At 49.3% G+C, this 21,720-nt stretch overlaps 2 protein-coding genes across 3 annotated transcripts in view; one reads left to right on the forward strand and one right to left on the reverse strand.

Annotated features, from left to right (window-relative positions):
* LOC310920622 (olfactory receptor 14A16-like) overlaps positions 1–21,720 on the reverse strand; it is a gene marked incomplete at its 3' end in the record, with an annotated part of 597,990 nt that overhangs the window by 396,533 nt on the left and 179,737 nt on the right. The gene's annotated exons all lie outside the window — the stretch shown is intronic.
* Positions 20,082–21,014, forward strand: LOC310920629 (olfactory receptor 14C36-like; the record flags this gene model as incomplete). Its single annotated transcript, XM_083880694.1, has 1 exon — positions 20,082–21,014. One exon carries the CDS (start codon positions 20,082–20,084, stop codon positions 21,012–21,014), a length of 933 nt encoding a protein of 310 aa, XP_083736820.1.

Below are 21,720 nucleotides of genomic sequence, written 5' to 3' on the forward strand. Positions count from 1 at the left end.
GGAAGCACACAAATTCACCCTAGGCCAGAAGATGACTGTGCTGGTGTCCCACACAGTGTCTGCAGTCCTGCAGGTAAAAGGAGGACACTGGTCTTCCCCACAGAGATTCCTGAAATCCAAAGCCATAATGGTAGAGCAAGATGATGTAGAAATTGTGGTAACTAATCTTGTGAACCCAGCTCCCTTTTTTAGTGGGGGTACAGGAGAACCAGTGATCCATGATTGCCTGGAGACCATGGAAGCCACCTACTCCAGTCACCCAGATCTGAAGGACACCCCTCTCGAGGACACTGAGACTTGGTTCACTGATGGAAGCAGCTGTGTGATCAGTGGAAAAAGACATGCTGGGTATGCAGTTACCACGAGCAGAGAAGTGAGAGAGTCTGGACCATTACCAACCAACAGCTCTGCACATAAGGCTGAAATAATTGCCTTAACCCAGGCTTTTGAACTGGCAAAAGGAAAGAAAATCAATATTTATACACACTCAAGGTATGCATTTGGAGCCATCTGGAACGAATGAAGACTGTTGAACTCACTATGGAAAAATATTAAACATTCACAGGAGATAATAAAACTATTGGAGGCAGTCCAGGTACCTGACAAAGTAGCCATTATGCACATCAAGGCACACCGGAAAGTGAGCTCTGAATTGGAGGAAAGAAATGAGCTGGCTGACAGAAAGGCAAAAGAAGCAGCTAAAGGTGAGGTAACTATTGCGACAGTTGAGGCAGCCTTAATTCCAGATAGACAAATTTTTATTGAATGTAAGCCAAGGTATAACAGAAAGGAGTAGAGGCTGATTAAGAAAGAAAATGGAAGTTATAACCAAGAAGGGTGGGCTATCACAGATGGAGGGAAAGGAAGGCTTGTGATTCCCTCTTACATGCTGTGGTCATTGGTGAAAGAAGAACATGAGAAAACAAATTACAGCCACAGCTGGAGTTAAGGCAACACCACACAAATATAATGTGACAGGTATATAGAGGTGCCAAGGAAAAGTTAATGATTTTCACTCCCATAGGTTTTTTGGCAGATGTTGAAGGTTACAAATGCAACTGCTTGGGAAGGAAGAAACATTTGGGGCTATGAAAATGTGTTTGTTCAGGATGGATTCCATGAGACACACCAAGAACCCATGAAACCCATCCTAACTGGTCCTGAATGTTGTGACTAATATTCAGGCAATTTAAACCTGGACATCCCTGGGAGGGGTGTCCAAAGGCTCCTGGAGCTCATTCCAAGAAAGAAAGTAAGAAAGGGAAGGGGAAAGGGAAGGGGAAAGGGACGAGACAAGGACAAGGAAAAAGAAAAGGAAAAGGAAAAGGAAAAGGAAAAGGAAAAGGAAAAGGAAAAGGAAAAGGAAAAGGAAAAGGAAAAGGAAAAGGAAGCATCCAGTTTAAAAATTAGCAGCGCATGGAGCCTGAAATCTGATGTTTGCTGGCAGTGGCACTGCCCAGATGTGCTAATTTGCCAGTGCCAGGAGCTGAGATGCAGCAAATTGCCATGGCCTGCCCTGGGCCAGGAGGGATGGTGCCACAGGAGATGAGCCTAAATTCCTTCTGCCAGGCAGCTCTAGACCATGGAGTATGGAGAAGGCAGTGCAGAGTGTCAGCTCTGCACAGTCCTCCAGAAGAATGCCGTGTGTGAAGCAGGCGGGGACCAGCTTGAGCTGCCAGGGGTGGCACATTGAGAGGCCTTTTGTCCCCTGTGGGCTGAGGCCCTGGGCCTGGGCCTTTGCAAGGGCCCTGGAGCTGCCTGCCAAGGGGCCTTTTTCACAGGGATGAGGAAAGGGCTGCTGCAAGGCTGTCCTCAAGCTGCTTTTGCAATCAGGAATGCTGATTGCTTGCAGGCGGAGGTGCTGTGTGTGTGCAGGTGAAAGTAGTGAGGGAGGGAGAGAGCAGGTCTGCTGGGGGCAGAGTGTTCTTTTGCTTGGGAGTTTTTGTTTCTTTTTCTAAAATAATTTTCCCCTCCACCCTGTGAGCTGTGGGCAGAGGTGTGTAAGTGTATGTGACCCTTGCCTGGTGCAGGCTGGGGGAAGGCAAAGGGCCCTTGTCCGAGCTGTGTGCAGAGGAATCCTCAGGGGCCCAGGCCGGGGCTGCTCAGCGGCCGGTGGGTTGTGGTGAGTGGCGGCAGCTGTTGACGCTTCCCTTGGAGCGTCTCCAGGCAGGGAATGTTGGGGGCTGCCAGCGCTGGGGTGTCCCAGAGCCAGTGGAACATTGGAAGGTTGGGGCTGCCCTGCTCCTGGCGCAGGCGGCAGAGCTCTGTCAGCCCCTGGAGAGGACAGCCAGGGCTGTGCAAAGGTGAGAATGGCAGAAGGGGCTGAGCTGAGAGGGAGCCAGAGGGATGATGGAGTCCAGGCACTGGGGGCCTGCGCATCCCTGGCAGGGGTGTGCCAAGGCTCCTGGAGCTGGGGCAGCCTCGGGGCTCTGAGCATTCCCTGGGGAGCCTGGTCAGAGCCCAGCCCGGCCTGCAGGGGAAGGAGCTTTTGCTGCTCTGGGGCCCGGGGCTGGCCTGGCCCAGGCCCAGCCGTTGCCTGGGCTGCTGTCCCTGCTGGCCCGGGGCCCGGGTGGGAGCTGCCCCAGCGCCGGCCCTGGCAAGGAGCCGCAGCCCCTTGTAGCAGAATTTCTCAGAGAACCAGGGCCTGAGTTATATTTTCATTGAGGTTTGAGCTACCCCAGCCTGAGCCCCAAATCCAAGCCTGTGAAGCCTGTGGTGCAGTTAGAAATTCTGCTAAGATATTAGTGAAGGACAGAGATTTTTCTAGGTATTAATAGGTATAGTTGGTAGGGTAAACACTTTAGCCACCTTAAGCATGAAATAAACAATGTCTGTTTGCATTTATCTTATGCTTGATACCACTGAGAATGTATTTGTAATTAACTCTATTGAAGTGTATATAACCTGCCATTTTAGACGGAATAAATGGAGAACGTATGTTAAGCATATTGGTTTGGATCTCCGTTGCTCCCGTCCAGCTTCCCATTATTTTTAAGGGTTTCCTTGCATCGTCTGGCACTTGAGCATGGACTCGTTGCCTAAATGCAGTTTTGTTTCAATTTTTTTTTTTTCATTTTTCACTTAAATGCGGTTTGCTTAAATGCGGTGCTTAAATGCAGATTTCACTCAAATATGGTTTTGATTCCACTTCAGTGCAGTTTTGATTTTTGTTTGAATACGGAAGATTCCACACTTGTTCCCGGGTCGCAAACCAATACAGGGGTGAGATTTCGGAGCTGGGAAGTTGGAATGCAACGATTGCCTGTCTCAAACAAAGAGCGACAGCGACTCACCATGGGGAAGGTAAGCCACAGTGTGAAACAAAGACAGAGAAAGTAAAAATGGATAGGGAATTGAAGGCAGCAACACGGCTTTTTTGAATATTATCTCTAAGAGAGATTAAAAAAAAAAAAAAAAATTACCTGGAACAGTTATCCCTGTGGGCCAAGAAGAAAGGAAAGTTAAACAAACCATCACTGGTGTTTAGTGTGACAGAGTGGCATGAGATAGGTGTCATGCTGTGGGATTTTGCTTTTGGAGGTGGGAAAAATAAAAAATAGCTCAGGAGCTCGTCCTGGTTTAAAAAAAACATTAATTACCTTGCAATCTGTCTCAGCCAAAAAAAAAGGCTGCCAAGGCCACCATTCAGGCTCTTGAAGGGGCGGTGAACAAAAGAAAGGAAGTACAGAAACCCTCCAGGGTTGCAAAGTTCTTTGGTGTTTATAATACCCACCCCATGAAAGGAGCGACAACGCCACTCAGCCCCGCTCTGCAGATGTATTTTGCCCTGCTGATTCTGCCAGCATTGCAGAATCTGGTCTCTGCTGCTAACACCCTCACAATTCCTCATTTTTGAGAGAGAGTGGAAGTGTTTGGCAATTGAAGAAGTTAAAAAACGTCAATTATTAGGAGACCCTTTGTATGGGCTCCAGCCAGACATGCTGATAGGAAAAAGACCATATGCTCCAACAAATGTACAACTTACCTACCCCATTGAAATCCATCAGCTGTCTCAGTTGCTGGCTCACAGAGCCTTGCTTCTGGTTCCAGACAAAAAGAAGCCAGCACCCTATTCTACAATAAGCAAGAGGCCACAGAACTGTATGGACAGTTTTTTGACAGACAGTCAGCTGCTTTAAAAGATGCACCAGACGTGTGACCAGAGGTGCAAGAACACCTGTTTTGTTCTCTTGTTTTCAAGAATGCAAATTCACGCACAAGAGCCATTCTGGCCACACTCCCTCAAGGCAGTCCAGTAGATGAAATGCCACCCGAGGGCCACCTGAGCTGAACAAAACCACCAGACTGCAGCGTTCACAGCAGCCATGCATGATGCCATGCAGCAACAAGGACACCTCATTGCAGCTGCTTTGTCAGGTGGCAAATTAATAACCCCAGCCACAGCAACAAAACTCCATGTCCCAACAAAACCAGCTGGCATCATTTGCTTCCGATGTGGCGAAACAGGCCATTTCAAACAAGCCTGTCAAAAGACTGTGTGGTGTCACAAATGCAATCTTGACACCCACACCACCGAGATTTGTCGCAAGTCGGGAAACTTCAAACGCAGCGCGTTGAGGCACCGCGCAAAGACACAAATGGATGCCTTGATCCAGAAGACCCTGAAAGTGGCATCTTGGTGAGAAATAAGCCTGCCACTTGGGGGAGCTTCGGCATCGATGTGGCAACAACAATAGAAGTCATCTTACAAGATAAATAAATAATGCTAATTCTTATAGATGTATGTGGCCCAATGTACAGCACAATGTCTTTAATTGGAGGTTTGTTACTTGGAAGATCCTCCACAAGTAAACAAGGTGTGATCATGATTCCAGGATTTATTGATGCAGATTTCACCAGACAGGTGCAGATAATGGCCTATGCCCTGCAACCACCTGTGACAATCCCAAAAGGTCGTAAAATTGCTCAAATTTTAGAATTTGAAAATCTTTTAGCACATTGCCAATGTCCAAGAGAACCAACTGAATTGCAAAGAGAAGACAGAGGCTTTGGATCAACTGGTCACATTGTCTTCTTCATCTTAGACTTAAAAGATCACCCATTCAAAAAAGTACAACCACAATGGCAACACGGTTCTCACTGCATTCAACTGAAACCAATGCTTGACACAGGATCAGATGTTTCAATTGTCAATCAAATATTCTGGCCACTTGATTGGCCTTTGCAAGCTCTGAGCAGCCACATCATAGGAGTGGGCGGAATGAGGATTCCTTCAGTAAGCAAAGATCCCATCAGCATTACTTTTGAAGACAATCAAGTTATTGTAACTCAACTATATGTCATGACTCTGCCCATAAAGCTTCCAGAACTGATAGGAAGAAATATGCTGTCTCAACTTGGCGTGGTTTTAACCACAGACCAGCCTTTTCCTTGACAGTCACTGCAGAGCAGCCGCCCATTCTGAAAATCACCTGGTTGACAGAGACCCCTGTTTGGGTCGAGCAGTGGCCAATGACAGAAAAAAAGCTGCAAATTGCAGAAAAGCTGATTCAAGAGCAATTTGATGCTGGACACATTCGACCCCCTGTGAGCCTGTGGAGCACTACAATTTTTGTTATACCAAAGAAATCAGGTAAATGGAGACTGTTGCATGACCTGTGAAAACTTAATGCACAGATGCAGGCAATGGGTGCTCTGCAACCTGGCCTGCCAGCACCAACTATGATACCACAGGGGTGGAACATTGTTGTCATCGATCTAAAGGACTGTTTCTTTACCACTTTCATCCACATGACACTCAGCATTTTGCTTTCACCGTGCCATCTATCAACAGAGCAGCCCCAACAAAGAAATATGAATGGACTGTGCTTCCCCAGGGCATGTGCAACTCGCTGAACATGTGTCAGATATTTGTTGACTGGGTGTGATGACCAATTCGCCATCACTTCTCCAACGCAATGATTTATCACTACATGAATGACATTCTTATTGCCACAAAGTGACCATTTGCAGAAGCACTTAAACTGGCTGATTTCACAATTGAAATGTCATGGGCTGGCAGTTGCTCCAGAGAAAATTCAGAGATCAGCTCCTTGGAAATATTTAGGTTGGCTGATCACAGATGCGCAAATCCATCCTCGAAAAATTACTTTGCATGCCAACATTTCCACTTTACATGATGCTCAGAAACTTTTTGGAGATCTGCAGTGGGTTCGTACCATTGTAGGAATCACCAATGATGATTTACAACCATTTTTTCCATGGCTTCATAGCAGTGATGCTAACAGCCCTCGAATTTGTATCCCCGCACAGCAAGATGCTCTGGTTCAGGTATCAGAAGAACAGCAACGTGGTTGGAGTGCTCACCATGTAGAACATCTTCCATTGTCACTTTTTCCTCTCCAACGCTGATGCCTGCCCACTTGCCATGGTTTTTCAATGGCAAAAGAAAAAGAGGGAGAATCAATCTGGCTGGAAGTTTGGCTCAGCAGCAATTTTACTTGAATGGGTGTTTTTATCCTGTTCAACCAAAGAGTCGTGTTATGAGCAGAACAGATGCTTTTGCTGCATTGATACAAAAGGGCAGAAACAGAATTGAAAAAATAGATGGAAAAGAACCAGCAGGTATCAGTGTTCCCGTGAAAGATGAACATTTGGAATGGCTGTTGAGACACTCCGTTGCATTGCAAGAAGCGTTATTGGGTTTTGCAGGTGTGGTTCACAACAAGCAACCAAAAGGTCCAATGTGGCATCTGATCAAGTGTCATCGGTGGTTGGAAAGACCTTTGTGTTCACTGAAACCTGTGGAAGGAAGGACAGTGTTCACAGATGCCGGCCAAAGTACAAAAAGAGCTGCATGTGAGTGGCAACAACAAGGAAAATGGTTGCAGCCTTTAATTAGGGTGAAGCAGGAGACAATCTGCAAACCCTTGAATTGAAGGCTGTGTGTTGGGCTTTGCAAACTTGGAATAAAGAACCACTAAACGTCGTTTCAGACTCTCTGTATGTAGTTGGAGTTGTGCAGAGAATCGAAGATGCACTCATCAGACAAACCCAGAACCAGCACCTTATAGAATTGTTTTTGCAGTTGCAGAGGGTCCTGAAACAGCATCAGCATGCCTTTTGTGTCATGCACATTCAGAGCCATCAATGCAACAGTGGTTTGGGAGAAGGTAATGCATGAGCAGATGCTGCAGTCAGCTGTGTTGTCCATGTTCCCCCACAGAACAAGTTTGAAAAGGCTCACAACAGTCATGAAACATTTCATCAAAATGCAAGAGCCTTGCACCAACAATTTCAGATCCCTCGGAATGATGCACAAGGGACTGTGTGTGCCTGCCCTCAGTGTAGCCATCATGGGCCTGGCCTTGGGCTAGGCACGAACCCAAAGGGACTGAAAGCTTTAGAATTGTGGCAGATGGATGTAACTCATGTTCCAGAATTATTTGGAAGATTGAAACATGTCCATGTGACTGTAGATATTTATTCAAAATTTATTTGGGCAACAACACAAGTAGAAGAAAAGGCTCTGCATGTTGAAAGACATTTATCTGTCTGTTTTGCAGTCATGGGTGTACCTGTAGAAATTAAAACTGACAATGGCCCAGCTTATGTTGTTCAACAAATTGCCAAGTTTATGCAGAAGTGGGGGGTGAAACATACCACCGGAATCCCTCACTCTTCTACAGGTCAAGCTATTGTGGAAAGAGCCAATCATACCCTAAAAGACTATTCAGCAAAGCAAAAGCAAAATTATGAGGTTGATGTAGTAACTGTTAAAGGTATTGTTTACTTTAAACTATTTGTGTTTAGCAGAAGGAAGAGAAGAACCTGCGGTCGTGATACATCACCACGCAGTGAAGGAGGGAAAACCACAGGCAATTCCAGGACTTTACGTTTATCGCAAAAAATTTGCAAACAGGTAATGGCAGGGACCGAGTCCTGTGTTGTTTAATGATCATGGATATATGTGCGTTTCCACAGGGGCTGGTCCTGTCTGGGTACCGAGTTGATTTACCCGTGCATGTCCTCAATCAAGAATACCATCGGACAGTGATAATGACATTGACAACAACTTACCTGGAACACCCTCTGACAGCTCTGAAACTGATGAAAATTGGCTTTGTAGTGTGTGGAACAAGTAGCTTTTATAATTACAGTTATAGTATTTAATTTACTATAAGTAGTAATTAGTGTTTAGGATTAAGTAATAATTAGCTGTTGTTTTTTATGACTGAGAACTGGAAAAAATAACCAAAATCACCAGCAAAAGGTTGTGGTTTGACATGTTTGTTTTAAGCAGTGTTTAAGTAAAAGGAGTATTTGGAGTGCTTGACATTGACAAAATATGTGAGTCACATGAGCCAATCAAACTGGACAAGATTCATTTTGTCTGTCTTTAGCGACGCCGTCCAATCCTTTTCGTACCTGTTTAATTGGAGTCCTATTAAATTCTATGGCAGAGTTCAAAAACTGGACTTAAACCAAAATATATTCAAATTTAACTGAAGCCTGGAATGTGTGGTGCAATAAGTCCACCAGATCTTCGAACCCTCGTTTTGTCAATTGGTGTGAAATCCAGGAAATTCCAAAGAATGCTTTAGGAGCACAAGCTGTTGCAGTTGCACGAAATCTTAAAGTTATAAGTCCTGAACCACAAGAATTTGACCTCCTTGGTTCTGTACCAGGCAATTATTATTTAACATTTGGGCATGTAAGGCAACCCAAAGATGGCAACACTTGGCTGTTTTCCAAATCCCCATTGTATTATGATGATTCAGAATACTGCAACAATTGGACTAAACCTGTAACAGCATCAAAAGATGCTGCAAAAAATTTCCATTGGAAATTTTCCTCTTTTGTGGGGGCCGAGCCTGGTCTGCAGTACTGCAAAGAGCTGTAGGAGGTCCATGTTATTTTGGAAAATTAACACTGTTTTCTCCCACCATTCATCAAATTTCTGGTTTGCCTCAAAAGTCCCGACAATCTAAAAGCAGTACTCTGGAATTAAACCCCAATTATAAAGATCTAGCATTATTGTGGAAGTCTCCAACAATACTACTGTAATAGTAGCTTCAATTTTTCCCCAGGAGTTGCTTCAGCACAAGCTCTCACACAGTTGCCAACCTTGGCTTGTTGGACAGGAAAGTAAATTAATATAACATCTAATATGTTAAGTGAACTTGCCATAGATGTTAATAGTATCTGCCGTGCAGTGCTTCAAAACAGAGCTGCCATTGACTTCCTTCTTCTCGCCCAAGGACATGGGTGTGAAGAGTTTGAAGGCATGTGTTCTATGAATCTGTCTGACCACTCTCAACCAATCTACAAGCAACTTTCACAGCTAATGAGTAACATGGGAAAACTTGTAGTTGTTGACACTCCTTTTGATAAATGGCTCAATTCATGGGGTTTTGCTGGTTGGATGAAAGATTTGGTTTATGTTGATATTATTCTTTTTTTGTAATTGCAGTTATTTTAATTATTGTGCCTTGTTTGTTACCGCGTATGCAAAAAACAGCCAGTCGTGCCTTTGACTCAGTCTAGGTAGTTCAAAAAGAAAAAGGGGGACTTGTTGCAGATTTTCTTAGGGAACGAGTACATGATGTATATTTGGAATAAGGTTTGAACTAACCCAGCCTGGGCCTCACTTTGGGGCCTGTAAAGCCTGTGGCGCAGTAAGAAATTACTTGGTAAAGTTGTGACGCAGGTAAAATTAAGTATTAAGGTGTTAATGGGAGATATTGGGTTTTCTAGGTGTTAATAGGCATAGTTATTAGTGTGAACTCTTTAGCCATGTTACGCAACAAGTGAAACAATATCTATTTACATTCTTTTTGTATTGTGTGCCAATGGAAATGTATCTGCATTTGTAAACTATATAGAAGTGTATATAACCTGCCGTTTTAGACTAAATAAACAGAGAATGTAACATTAATCATAGTGATTGGATCTGCGTTTTTACTCCCACCCAATTTCCCATTGTTTTTAAGGGTCTTCCCTGCTTTTAGTCATAGGCCTAATCTGCCATCATTTAAAACCTGCGACCAAGAGCAATCTGGGGTGCAGGCTGCTCCAAAAAGAGCTACTGCCAGAAATCTGAGTCAAAGGCAGGACTTGTCTAAGCTCTCTCTCTCCATTCACAACACCCACAGTTTCACAATGGCTCCTTGGTTCCATGAGGCTCTGCAGTGTCACAATACCTGTAGTTTCCATGAGCATCTGTACTATCACACGTGTCCTTTTTTCCATTCAGGCCACAGTGTCTCAATGGCCCCTTGCCTTTATGTGGCCATCCTGTGTCACAAGGGCTCCTTGGTTCCATGAGCTTCCGTAGTGTCACCATGAACTCCTTGGATCCACAAGCTCTTGCTGTGTCACAATGGACCCTTGGACCCATGAGCTTCTGTAGTGTCACCATGATCTCCTTGGATCCACAGTGTCACAATGGACAGTTGGTATCATGGGACCCCAGAGCGTCACAATAAACCCCTAGTTCCATGATGTTCTGTAGTGTCACCATTGTCTCCCTGGTTCACTGAGGCCCTTGAGTGTCACAATGGCTGCTTGGTTCTGTCAGCTTCCATAGTGTCAACAAAGGTCTCCTTGTTTCTGCAGTGTCATCATGAACCCCTTGGTTCCATGAGGTTCAGTCTTGGTTTGAAAGACAGGTGTCTGCTAGGGAAGGCAGGAGCCTCCCTTGAAATGGGGAATGTAAACCCCCTCCCTCCGAATCATTAAAATTTTGAAATGAAAGGGCTCTCAGGCAAAAAGATATGAGAATAGGATCAACAGTTCTTTACTAGCATGTCTAACAAGGCAAGCAAACAACAATAACTGTGGCATTAACAACAAACAGAGCCAGGCCCCCAGTGAGCCCTTCTCGGCCACGGGCAGTTTCCCCTTTGGTGCAGTTCCGGTCACAGCCAGCAGGGGCGCTGGTGGCTCCCGGTGGGCGGGGCAGGTGCGATGATTCCCCCGCGGCTGCAGGGGGCGCTGTGGCGCGGGCTCGGGGAGCGCGCGGGAATGGCGGCTTTGTCCCAGCCGGGAGGGATGGAAGAGAGGCCTCACTGCACAAACCCCTGGGGCTGCTGATCCCAGGGCCCTGGCAGGACTCTGGGGAGCAGCAGGCTGGAACAGCAGGGATGAGCAGAAATCGTGGGGCGCTGGACGAGATGTATCAGACACTCTGTGGCGATCGCTGAGACTGAGGGACGTCCCAGCAGGGCAGGGGGTGCAGGGCCCAGCAGCAGGAGAAAGGCAGCTCCCAGCTGGGTTGTAGCAGTGGTGGTGAAATTCCTTTCCCCAAGCAGCAGCTTGACTATCTTCTTCCCAGAGCTGAGAGTGAATGAGAACCCCCAACTGCCCCAGCCCCTGTCTTTTATCTGCCTCTCATCCTGTGGTATCTCTGTCCCTCTGAGAGAAACTTCCAGAAACCAGAGGGGTGATACCAGACACCCTCCTTCCCTGAGGCCTGGTCACCTCCCCCTGTCTCGGGCACCCAGCCATGAGTGTGTCTTAGCAAGTCAATGGGAAAAAATTCCACAAGTGGGAAGGGAAAGGGAAGGGAAGGGAAGGGAAGGGAACTCCCAACAGGTTCCTAAATGACACTGGTCTCCTTGGTTCCATGTGGCCCCGCTGTGTCACCACAGCACCTTGGTTCCATGAGTTTCTGTACTGTCAATAATGGTTCCTTTGTTTAATGGGGCTCTGTTATGTCACAATGGACCCTGGGTTCCATAAAGTTCTCGAGTGTCACAGTGGCCCCTTGGATCCATGAGGTTCTGTAGTGTCTCCATGGTCTTCTTGAATTTCATTGTCATGAAGGACCATTGGTTCCATGTGGCCCAAGGTGTCACAATGGCCCCTTGGTTCCATAGGTTTTATATTGTACCAATGGACTCCTGGGTTCTGTGAGTTACCCTGCTTTTAGCAGTGGTCTCTTTGGTTCCAACATAGTCGTGCTGTGCCTCAATGCACCCTTGGTTCCATGAGGATCTGGAGTATCACAAAGGCTCCTTGGTTCCACGAGGCCCCACTGTGTCACAATGGACCCTCTATTCCAGGAGGCCCTGCTGCGCCACAAAGGACCCTTGGGTCCATGAGATTATGTAGTGTAACACGGTCACCTTGATTCCATGAGGTTGTGTGTTGCAAGAGGACATGAAAAGAACCACACTCACCTGTCAGGATGTGAGATGAAAAGGAAAAGGGAAGTTTATTTGGGAATCTCAACATACATAGTTTTTGGAATTTGGTCAAGGATTGGGAGGTTAGAGAAACACCCTCCGACCCCAGTGGTCAACTCGGAAGTCGATCACTTTGTCCTTCCACCTGGAAAGAATGTGTTTTTTATAAAATAGTAGTCTTTGTTTTTGTCAGAAGGTGAGAAAACTCCAGCAGAAATAAAATACAATCAGAAGGCTGAAAAATCAGGGTGACAGTTCTGCAGTGTCACAATAGAAACCCTGGTTCCATTAGGCCTCCAAGTTTCACAATGTTCGATTCCATGAGGCACCACAATGTCCCAATGGAGCCTTGGATCTCTGAGGTTCCATAGCATCCCAATGGTCACCGTGGTTCCATGAGTTTCCTTAGTGTCACAATGGTCTCCATGGTTCCATTGGGCCCTGCTTTGTCACAATGGTCCCCTGGGTTCCAACGAGGCCCTGCTGTGCCACAGAGGACCCTTGGTTCCATGAGGTTCCCTGGTGTCACCATGTTCTTCTTGAATCTGCAGTGTAACAATGGACCATTGGTTCCACAAGGCCTCACTGTGTCACAAATGTCTCCTTGATTCCATGATTGCCACAATGGAGACTTGTTTCTATGAGGTTCTGTACTTTCACAATTGTCTCCTTGAATCCATGAGCCCCCGCTGTGTCACAATGGACCCTTGGTTACACAAGGCCTTGCAGGGTCTCAAGGGTCTCCTTGGTTCCATGAGGAACACAAAAGCTTTGCATAAACACTGAGCAAAGCTTCCTTTACACACCTGGGAACATCTGTTTGCATTCAAAAGAGGAGTTAAAGGTGAGGATGGCACCAGCAGCTTCCATCTGCAACAGATATCCAGGACAGGGACAGAGAATTTAACTGAAAGACTCAGAGAATTCTGCTTACAGAGATCATTTCTGGTCACACTGTCCCTTGTAGAAAGGTGACATCATTCCAGGCAGCCTGTACTGAGCATGTGGCTCCTGAGTGGGGTTTGTTGTTTAGGAAACCTGCTCAGCCCTTTCCATTCTTTCCTCACAAACAGGAAAACTTCTCCTGGGCCTGTGTGCAGGCAGAGCCCTGAGGAGAGCAGGTGGCACTCGGTGCAATGGGCTGGGACACCCAGCTGAGAGCTCAGGGGACAAGGTTCTGATGCAGGCACAGGGATGTCAGTCCCAGGTGGGCAATGTCAGACATGGTGAGGTTGGGGTGAGGAGCAGGTTGTCCAAAGAGGGTCAGTCTGCAAGGGGCTCATTCTTCTCTGTGCCCAGACCTCCTAAGGAGACATTCAGCATTAAGATCACTTGTGAAATCACCTCTTCTCTGAACTGGATAATAAAAAAACCCTCAGTTAAAATAAGAAAAAATCATGAGGTGCACTTTGAAATCTTCCTCCTTTACAGGACTCAAAACTGACTCCAAGCAACTGCACACACCCTGCAGACTTGAAGACAAATGGAGAACAAGCGGATTCTGAGGGCTTTCTGTATTTTAATCAGCTCCACACTGGATTTGGGGCTGAGTCCAGGAGCCCCAGGCACTGAGAGAAGGTTGAAGAAGCTGCTCAAGGAGTCAGAAGCAAAAGTCCAAGTCCCTTGGAGCATCCCTGGGCCCCAGGGAGGGCAGGGAGTGCCAAAGGCTCCCCAGGGACTGGTGAGAGCAGATCCTTGAGGGCAGGATTGCAGGGAGGCCAAGGCTGTGAGCAGGGAACTGCAATGCTGAGCAAGGCCTGGGCTGGTTGGAGGCAGCAGAAAGGCCAAGGGCTGAGCCCAGGGCTGGGACAGCAGGGCCTGTCCCTCGCGGGTGGCTCGGGGCTCTTTGTGGGGCACTGGGATGGCAGGGGCAGCAAGGACAAATGTCCTCAAGCTGTGTGACACTCCAGATCCTCATGGAACCAAGGGCCAGTGTGACACAGCAGGGCCTCATGGAAACAAGAGGCCACTGTGAACCTGTGGGTCTGTAACACCCCAGAACAGTGAAATAATGGGGGTAACCAAAGGTTCCTTTACTTAAGTTTGGTGCACAGGAAAATGCCAACCAGATATTCTCAGGATGAACAGATGCACAGAATATTCTTAGTTGCAAGGGACTGTCAAGGGTCATCAAATCCAACTCTGAAGTGAATGGCCCATAGAAGGATTGAACCCACAATCTCAGTGATATCAGCACCATGCTTTAACCAACTGTGCTAAGAGGTCAAAATGACAAAAAACATTAGAGGCAAAAAACAGGAAAACAAGGAACTTTGACAAAGCATTTTATAAAACATCCAATTCAACATAAAACCCTTATCGTAATAGTAGTTTATTACCTTAGCCAATTTTACCTGGGAACCTTTAACCCTTAAAATGTTAAGTTCCCCAAAAACATTCCAGGTAAAAAGGATTAGAAGGAGAAAAAAGAAAGATGGAGACAGAAAGACAGAAGAGATAAAGAAAGACACACATACAGCTACCAACTCCTGGGAGCCAGCATGAGTGAGGCACAAACCCCAGGAGAAGGAGGGTCCACACCATGGGCTGGGCTCATGTTCTGTCTTTTAAGCCCCTGGGCCTTTGTGTGGCCACTGTGACACTGCAGAACCAAGGAGAGCATTGCTGACAGTACAGAACCTCACAGAACCAAGGGGCCATGGGGACACTGTGGGGCCTCATGGAATCAAGGGGATCTTTGTGAAACTCAGGGGCCCCATGGAACCAAGGGAACATGGAACAGGCCTGGCTGGTTTGGCCTCCTGGGGGCTGCTGGACAGGTCTGGCTGAACCTGGCATGTTGAGGGCTGCTGCTCATCTGCCCCTGAAGCCCTGGGGCTCTGTGCTCTCCTTCCTGTGGGAAAGAACTGTCCTTCTCCTCCAGGGGTCCCTTGGCCAAAATTGGGATTCCTCCTCCTTATTTCTTTATATACGAAGATTGTTTGATTGTAAGATGAAATTTGCCAGGAGAGACAGATCTGACTGCCTTGGGCACCTGGGAGCCACCTCTCATCTGCCTTTGAAACACTGGGACCATGTGCTTTTCTTTCCTACAGGAAAAATCACCTTTCATGTCCAGGTGCCCATGGCCAAAGTTGGCAATCCACCTCCAGAATTCCCTGTATCCAAGGATAGCTCCCAGACAAAAGCTGCCAGGAGAGACAAGTCTGGCTGCCCTTGGCTTTCTAAGAGATGGTTCTCATCTATGTTTGAAACACTGAGGCTTTCTGCTTTCCTTCCTAATATAGAGAACTCTTCTTCCTGTCCAGGCAACTCTGGCCAAAATTGAGATTCCACCTCCAAAATTCTGCACATCCAAGGATTGCTCCCAAGTTTAAGCTGCCAGGACAGACAGGTCTGGCTGCCCTTGGCCTCTCGGGGATTGCCTCTCACCTGCTTTTGAAACACTGGGGCTTAGTGCTTTCCTTCCAATGGAAAAGAACTCTCCTTCTTGTCAAGGTGCCCATGGTCAAAATTGAGATTCCTCTTCTCAAATTCTGTATGTCTAAGAATTCCTCCCAGGCAAAAGCTGCCAGGACAAACAGTTCTGGCTGTCTTGGCTTCCCAGGATCCACCTCTCTCCACTTCTGCCTTTGAAACACTTGGGCTCTTTGCTTTCCTTCCAGTGGAAAAGGACCATCCTACTTATCAACACAGAAATGGCCAAATGTGGGATTCCACCTCCAAAATTCCCTATATCCAAGGGTTGCTTTCAGACAAAAGCTGCCAGGACAGAGAGGTCTGGCTGGCCTTGGCCTCTGGTGGCCACCTTTCATCTGCTCCGGAAACATCAGTGTTCCCTGCTTTCCTTCCTATGGAAAAGAACCGTCCTTCTCCACCAAGCGTTATTGTCCAAAATTGGTATTCTGCCTCTAAAATTCCCTATATCCAGGGATAGGTCCCAGACAAAATCTGCCAGCACCATCTAATCTGGCTGCCCTTGGCCTCTGGTGGCTGCCCCTCATCTGCCCCTGTGACACGGGGGCTTGGTTGGTTCCTCCCTATGGAGACCATTGTGACTCTGTGGGAACTCATGGAACCAAGGGGGGCAACAGTGACACTTTGGGGCCTTGTGGGACCATGGAGACCATTAAAACCCTTAATGGCCACGTGTAACTAAGGGACATTGTGACACCTCAGAGCCTCATGGAACCAAGGGGCCATTGGGACACTGTGGGGCCCCATAGAACCAAGGGAACATGGAACGGATCTGGCTGGTTTGGCCTCCCAGGGGCGACCTGACAGGTCCAGCTGATCTTGGAATGTCAAAAACTGCTTCTAAACTTCCCTTGGAACACTGGGGCTCCATGATTTCATTCCTATGGAAAAAAAAGTCTGCCTGTTTTTAAATGCCCATGGCCAAAATTGATACTTCGCAAAAAAACATTGCATACATACAAGGGTATCTCTCAAAAAAAACCCCTGCCAGCTAGGGAAGGCCTTCTCCTTGGGTGGACACCTCTCATTTCCTGCTGAAATAATGGGGCTCTCTGCCTTCTATCCTATGGTAAAGAATCAGCCTCCTTTTGCAGAGGCTGTGGCTAAAATTAGAATTTTGTCTCTCAAATTCTGTATATCCAAGGATTGCCTCAAGACAATAGTAGCCAGGACAGACAGGACAGGATGGCCATGGCCACTGGAGATTTTCTTAGACTGTAAGCACAATATTTTTGTGTACCAAGACCTTGGAAAGGGTCCAGAGGTCTCTCAAGGAGGGGTTTGGAGGCCTCAAGCACATGACCACTATATAGAGACAAAGGAGCTCTGTGTTCAGTGGAGTGAAGACTGAGGACGGAAGAGGAGAGCCCTGGGAGGGATTGAAGGGTGGTTTCAGAGATGGTAGATCCTTTTGATATAGCAGAGAACAGCAAGAGAAAAAAAAAATTATTGCCAAGTACAGCTGAGGGGGGCAAGACTGAACACAAGGGGAAAGGAATTTCTGTCCCAGTGTAGGTCTGTGGAGCAATACATTCCCCAGAAGGAGTCTGGAGCAGCCCAGGGCTCTGTGCGGCCAGGCAGAGGCAGGCAGGAGGCAGAGCTGTCAGCAAAGAAAGGGCCCAGCCAGGTGGGGCAGCCGGGGGATGACGACAGCCTGCAGGGACAGAGGCGCAGGGCATGGACACTGTAGGACAGCCTGGGCTGCACAGGGCACAGGGATGGGCAGCAGCTGCAAGGCCCTGACACAGCCAACTCCTGCAGCACTTGGGCCATGGCTGCTGGGCCTGGGCCTGAGCCATGAGCAGGAGACAAGTGACCCTTGCAGCCCTGGGGCCTCATTGCCTCCTTGGCCCTGCTCAGCAGCCTGGCAGGGGCCGCCCCATGGTCCTGCCCTTGGCATTGCACATCCCCACATCCCAGTGGCCTGGGAAGAGCCCTGAGCACTGAGGGAGGGACAGGATGTGCCTTGGCAGGGGCTGGGGCTCAGGCCTTGGCCCTTGGCATTCCTGAAACACATCCAGGTTTGCTCAGCATCAGAGACACCTTTGGCTTGTTTGTCCCCACCTGTCATCACTGCCTGCAGTGTTCTGCTCTGGCTGGAACCTGGGGACACTTTCTCAGTTGTGTCCCTCAGTGGGACCCATTAAAACTTAAAGAAAATTTGGAGTTTCAGTCTCACTTGGAATACTTTTTGAGAAGTTCTTGAAAGAGTTTTTCAAAAGTTTTTTAAAACACTCTCAGGGACTGACACCACCATAAACAACACCAAAGCCCCAAGGGGCTCATTAAAGTTCTTGTGCTGTGTCTGTGCTGCTGAGCTAGGCTGGGCTCCTGGCACAGAGGCAGGTCCTGGGAATCAAGAAGAGCTTCAAAAAGACATGTCTTCTGAGAAGCAGATTCTCTCCCAGCCCAGCAGGGCTGAGGGCACTGCCTGCAGGTACCTGAGAGCAGTGAAGCAGAGAGGGGCTTAAAGCAACTGGATGAACAATTCTGAGCGCATTCATGGAGAAATCTTCACCACTTCTGACACAGTGAGACTCTGGCTGCAGGGATCTCCTAAAGCTGACCCAGGACAGGACTGACAGCACTGTAAGGATGGCTCTGCTGCCCTTTCTGCTTTGGGGGAGGATGTGCTCCAGAGCGGGGCTGCCCTGGGTACCGTCAGAGGGACAGGGCAGGACGGCTCCTGCTGCCAGGGACGGCTGCAGGGGCTGAGGCTGGGGCTGCAGCCAGGGCTGCCCAGGGCTGTGGTGAGAGCAGGTGCTGTAGCCCTGAGGGCTCTTGGCCAGGCCAGGGGATCTGCCACCTGCCAGGGGCAGCTCTCAACCTGCCTGGAAGCTCCCATGGATGGTGGAGGGGAGCTGTGGGTGTAAGGAGTGACATCAATCAGGGCAGGTCTGGCTGACATGGAGGGGGTGCTGTGTGTGCCAGGGCTGCTCAGAGCTCCAGCTCATGCCCAGGTTATTCCTGAGGAGACCTTTCATGAGCACACAGGGCAGGAGTTTCCTGCTTGTGTCTCTGCTTTCCTCAGTCTGTGCTCCCACTTTTCCCTGGCTCAGCTGGGTGGCAATGGAAACTCAGCTGTGCAGGGCAGAGCAGGGGCTGAGGCTCCTAAACCATCACACTGAGGATTCCTGGGAACCTCAGTAAATGCTTCCACCTCCCCAGCCTCCAGATCCATCCAGCATCAACTTTCCATGGTGCCCAGGCCTGGGGGAGCTGTTCTTTAATCCCTGCAGCCCCAAGAAGCTGCAGGGCAGAGCTGGCCCAGGGGCTGGGCTGGGCTCTGGCAGCACTGGCAGGGAAGGAGCCCGGGCCCACAGGAACAGCTCGGGCTGGGACAGCTCCAGCAGCAGAGCCGTGGGCAGGGAGGGAGGGAGGGAGGCAGTGCTGAGGGAAGCCCTGCTGCAGGGGACATGTGGCACCTGCCAGCCCTGCCCTGCAGGGCACACACTGTCCTGAGCAGAACAGCTCCTTTGTCCCCTCCCAGCCAGCACAGCCCTCAGCCCGGGGGCTCGGGGCCCTCAGTCCCCTCCTGGGCCGGCAGAGCAGCCCCAGAGATGAAGGGCATCTCTTCTGCCATGTGCCCATTCCCTGCTGACCAGGGCCTCACGGCCACTGTCCTGCACTGCTGCTGCCTGGCAGGGGCTGGGCAGGGCTGGGCAGGGAAAGGCTTTTCCTCAGGGCCTGGCTCTCTCTCTCCTTGTCTTGCCCAGGTGCTCCTGGCATTGCTGAGGGGCTCTCTGGGAATGGCAGTTCCAGCTGCAGGCTCAGGCCCAGCCCTTGGGCTCCTCCTGTGCAGGCTGAGCACAGCAATGGGGTGTCCCAGCTCCGTCTCTTGTGGGGAGCTCTGGGCAGGGCAGGTTGGCAGGCTGGGAATGAGCTGACTCTGCCTGACTTAGGGAAAGGCAGGAGTCACTTTGTGTGCCAGGGATCCATCTGCTCTCAGCAGTGTCTCCTGGCTTTCCAGGGTAACATGGGAGTGGAGCTCAGAAAGGTGCAAGTCCAGGGCAGCTGGGAACAGGTCACAGGGACACAGCAGCTCTCCTCAGTCTGCACTTAGCTTCAGACAATCCTCCTGCCTCACTGGACCCTCTGTTCTCCCCAGGTGCAGCAGAATCTCTCATTCTGACTCCTGCAATCCACATCCCTTGGCCCTGGCAGCTCCCGTGCCTTAGGAGGTGGTTCTTTATCCAAGCTCAAGCACCAGGACTGGCCCCTTCCCTCACTGTTCCCCTGCACTGACTGGGGCTCAGGGCTGACTCCCAGGTGTCCTGCAGGTCAAGATCTGGCTCCTCACTGAACATTGGCCAGCAGCAATCAGGGCTCAAACAACCAAGGTTAAGGAAGTTCTCATAGACATAGACAAGGGGGCAGGTGTTTAGTGGCAAGGAATGGTCAATGCAAAATGGCTTTGATTCTACTGTGAGAAACTTTCCCTCAAATATCACTGTCTTTCCTCCTTCTGCAGCTTGGGATGTCCAGACACAGCAAATGTCCAACAGCAGCTCCATCAGCCACTTCCTCCTGCTGGCATTGGCAGACACGTGGCAGCTGCAGCTCCTGCACTTCTGCCTCTTCCTGGGCATCTCCCTGGCTGCCCTCCTGGGCAACATCCTCATCATCAGTGCCGTGGCCTGTGGCCACCACCTGCACAGCCCCATGTTCTTCTTCCTGCTCCACCTGGCCCTCACCGACCTGGGCTCCATCCTCACCACTGTCCCCAAAGCCATGCACAATTCCCTCTGGGACACCACGACCATCTCCTACACAGGATGTGCTGCACAGTTATTTATGCTTGTCTTCTTTCTTGGAACTGAGTATTTCCTCCTGACCATCATGTGCTACGACCGCTACGTGTCCATCTGCAAACCCCTGCACTATGGGACCCTCCTGGGCAGCAGAGCTTGTGCCCACATGGCAGCAGCTGCCTGGGCCAGTGCCTTTCTCAATTCTCTGCTGCACACAGCCAATACATTTTCCCTGCCCCTGTGCCATGGCAATGTCCTGGGCCAGTTCTTCTGTGAAATCCCACACATCCTCAAGCTCTCCTGCTCCAAATCCTACATCAGGGAACTTGGCCTTCTTGTGCTAAGTGCTTTACCATATTTTGGCTGTTTTCTGTTCATTGTTTTCTCCTATGTGCAGATCTTCAGGGCTGTGCTGAGGATCCCTTCTGAGCAGGGAAGGCACAAAGCGTTTTCCACCTGCCTCCCTCACCTGGCTGTGCTCTCCCTGTTTCTCAGCACTGGCACATTTGCCTACCTGAAGCCCCCCTCCATCTCCTCCCCATCCCTGGATCTGGCCCTGTCAGTTCTGTACTCGGTGGTGCCTCCAGCCCTGAACCCCCTGATCTACAGCCTGAGGAACCAGGAGCTCAAGGCTGCAGTGTGGAGACTGATCATTGCACAATTGCAGAAACACTAAACTGCTAGCCAGTTCCTGCAAGTCACTTGTAATAAAAGTCTTCATTGATAGCACTTTTTGGTTTGGTTGTCAGGTTTTTAGTCATTGTTTAGTTTTCAAGGGTGTTCACAAAGTGATGCCACTGTTTGTGTCCTTTCCTGTTTTGACAGCCTCCACACTTACTGTGGCCACAGACTGTGTCAGTGAGGAGCTGTGCTCTCAGTAACTTTAAATGAACTAAAGGATCTCCCAGCTGCTTTCACCAGAGATCCTCCTTTTACTCCCTTCTCTGTCACTGCAGCAGCAATGTCTGTGTGCAGAGCTGGGGGCAGATCAGGGCTGGCACAGCAGCTGTGCCCAGGAGCAGCAGCCCTCGGTGTTGCCAGTGCTGCTCCCGTGGCCCTGCCCCGCTGCCCTCCTGGCCCTGGTGTTGCTGTAGGGCCTGAGGGCTCTCGGGGCCGGGCACAGGGCTGGGGGTGGCAGTGCCGGGGCTGCAGCAGGGACAGGCCATGGGCACTGCTGGGGCAGCGCTGACGCCACAGGGCAGGGCCTGGAGGCTCCAGGCTCCTTGCCCAGGCTCTCTCCAGAACACGCCCAGGCCAATGCTCAGCACAGAAAAGCCCCGTGAGCAGGCCCAGGGTGGCTGTGGGCAGGCTGGGCACAAACAGCATCACACCATGGGAACGTCTTTGGGGAGCAGGATTGTCCTACAAGTGCTTCAGGAATT

The sequence above is a fragment of the Zosterops lateralis genome (genome assembly GCF_965231275.1).
Source record: "Zosterops lateralis genome assembly, chromosome: 31".
Lineage (NCBI taxonomy): Eukaryota > Metazoa > Chordata > Aves > Passeriformes > Zosteropidae > Zosterops > Zosterops lateralis.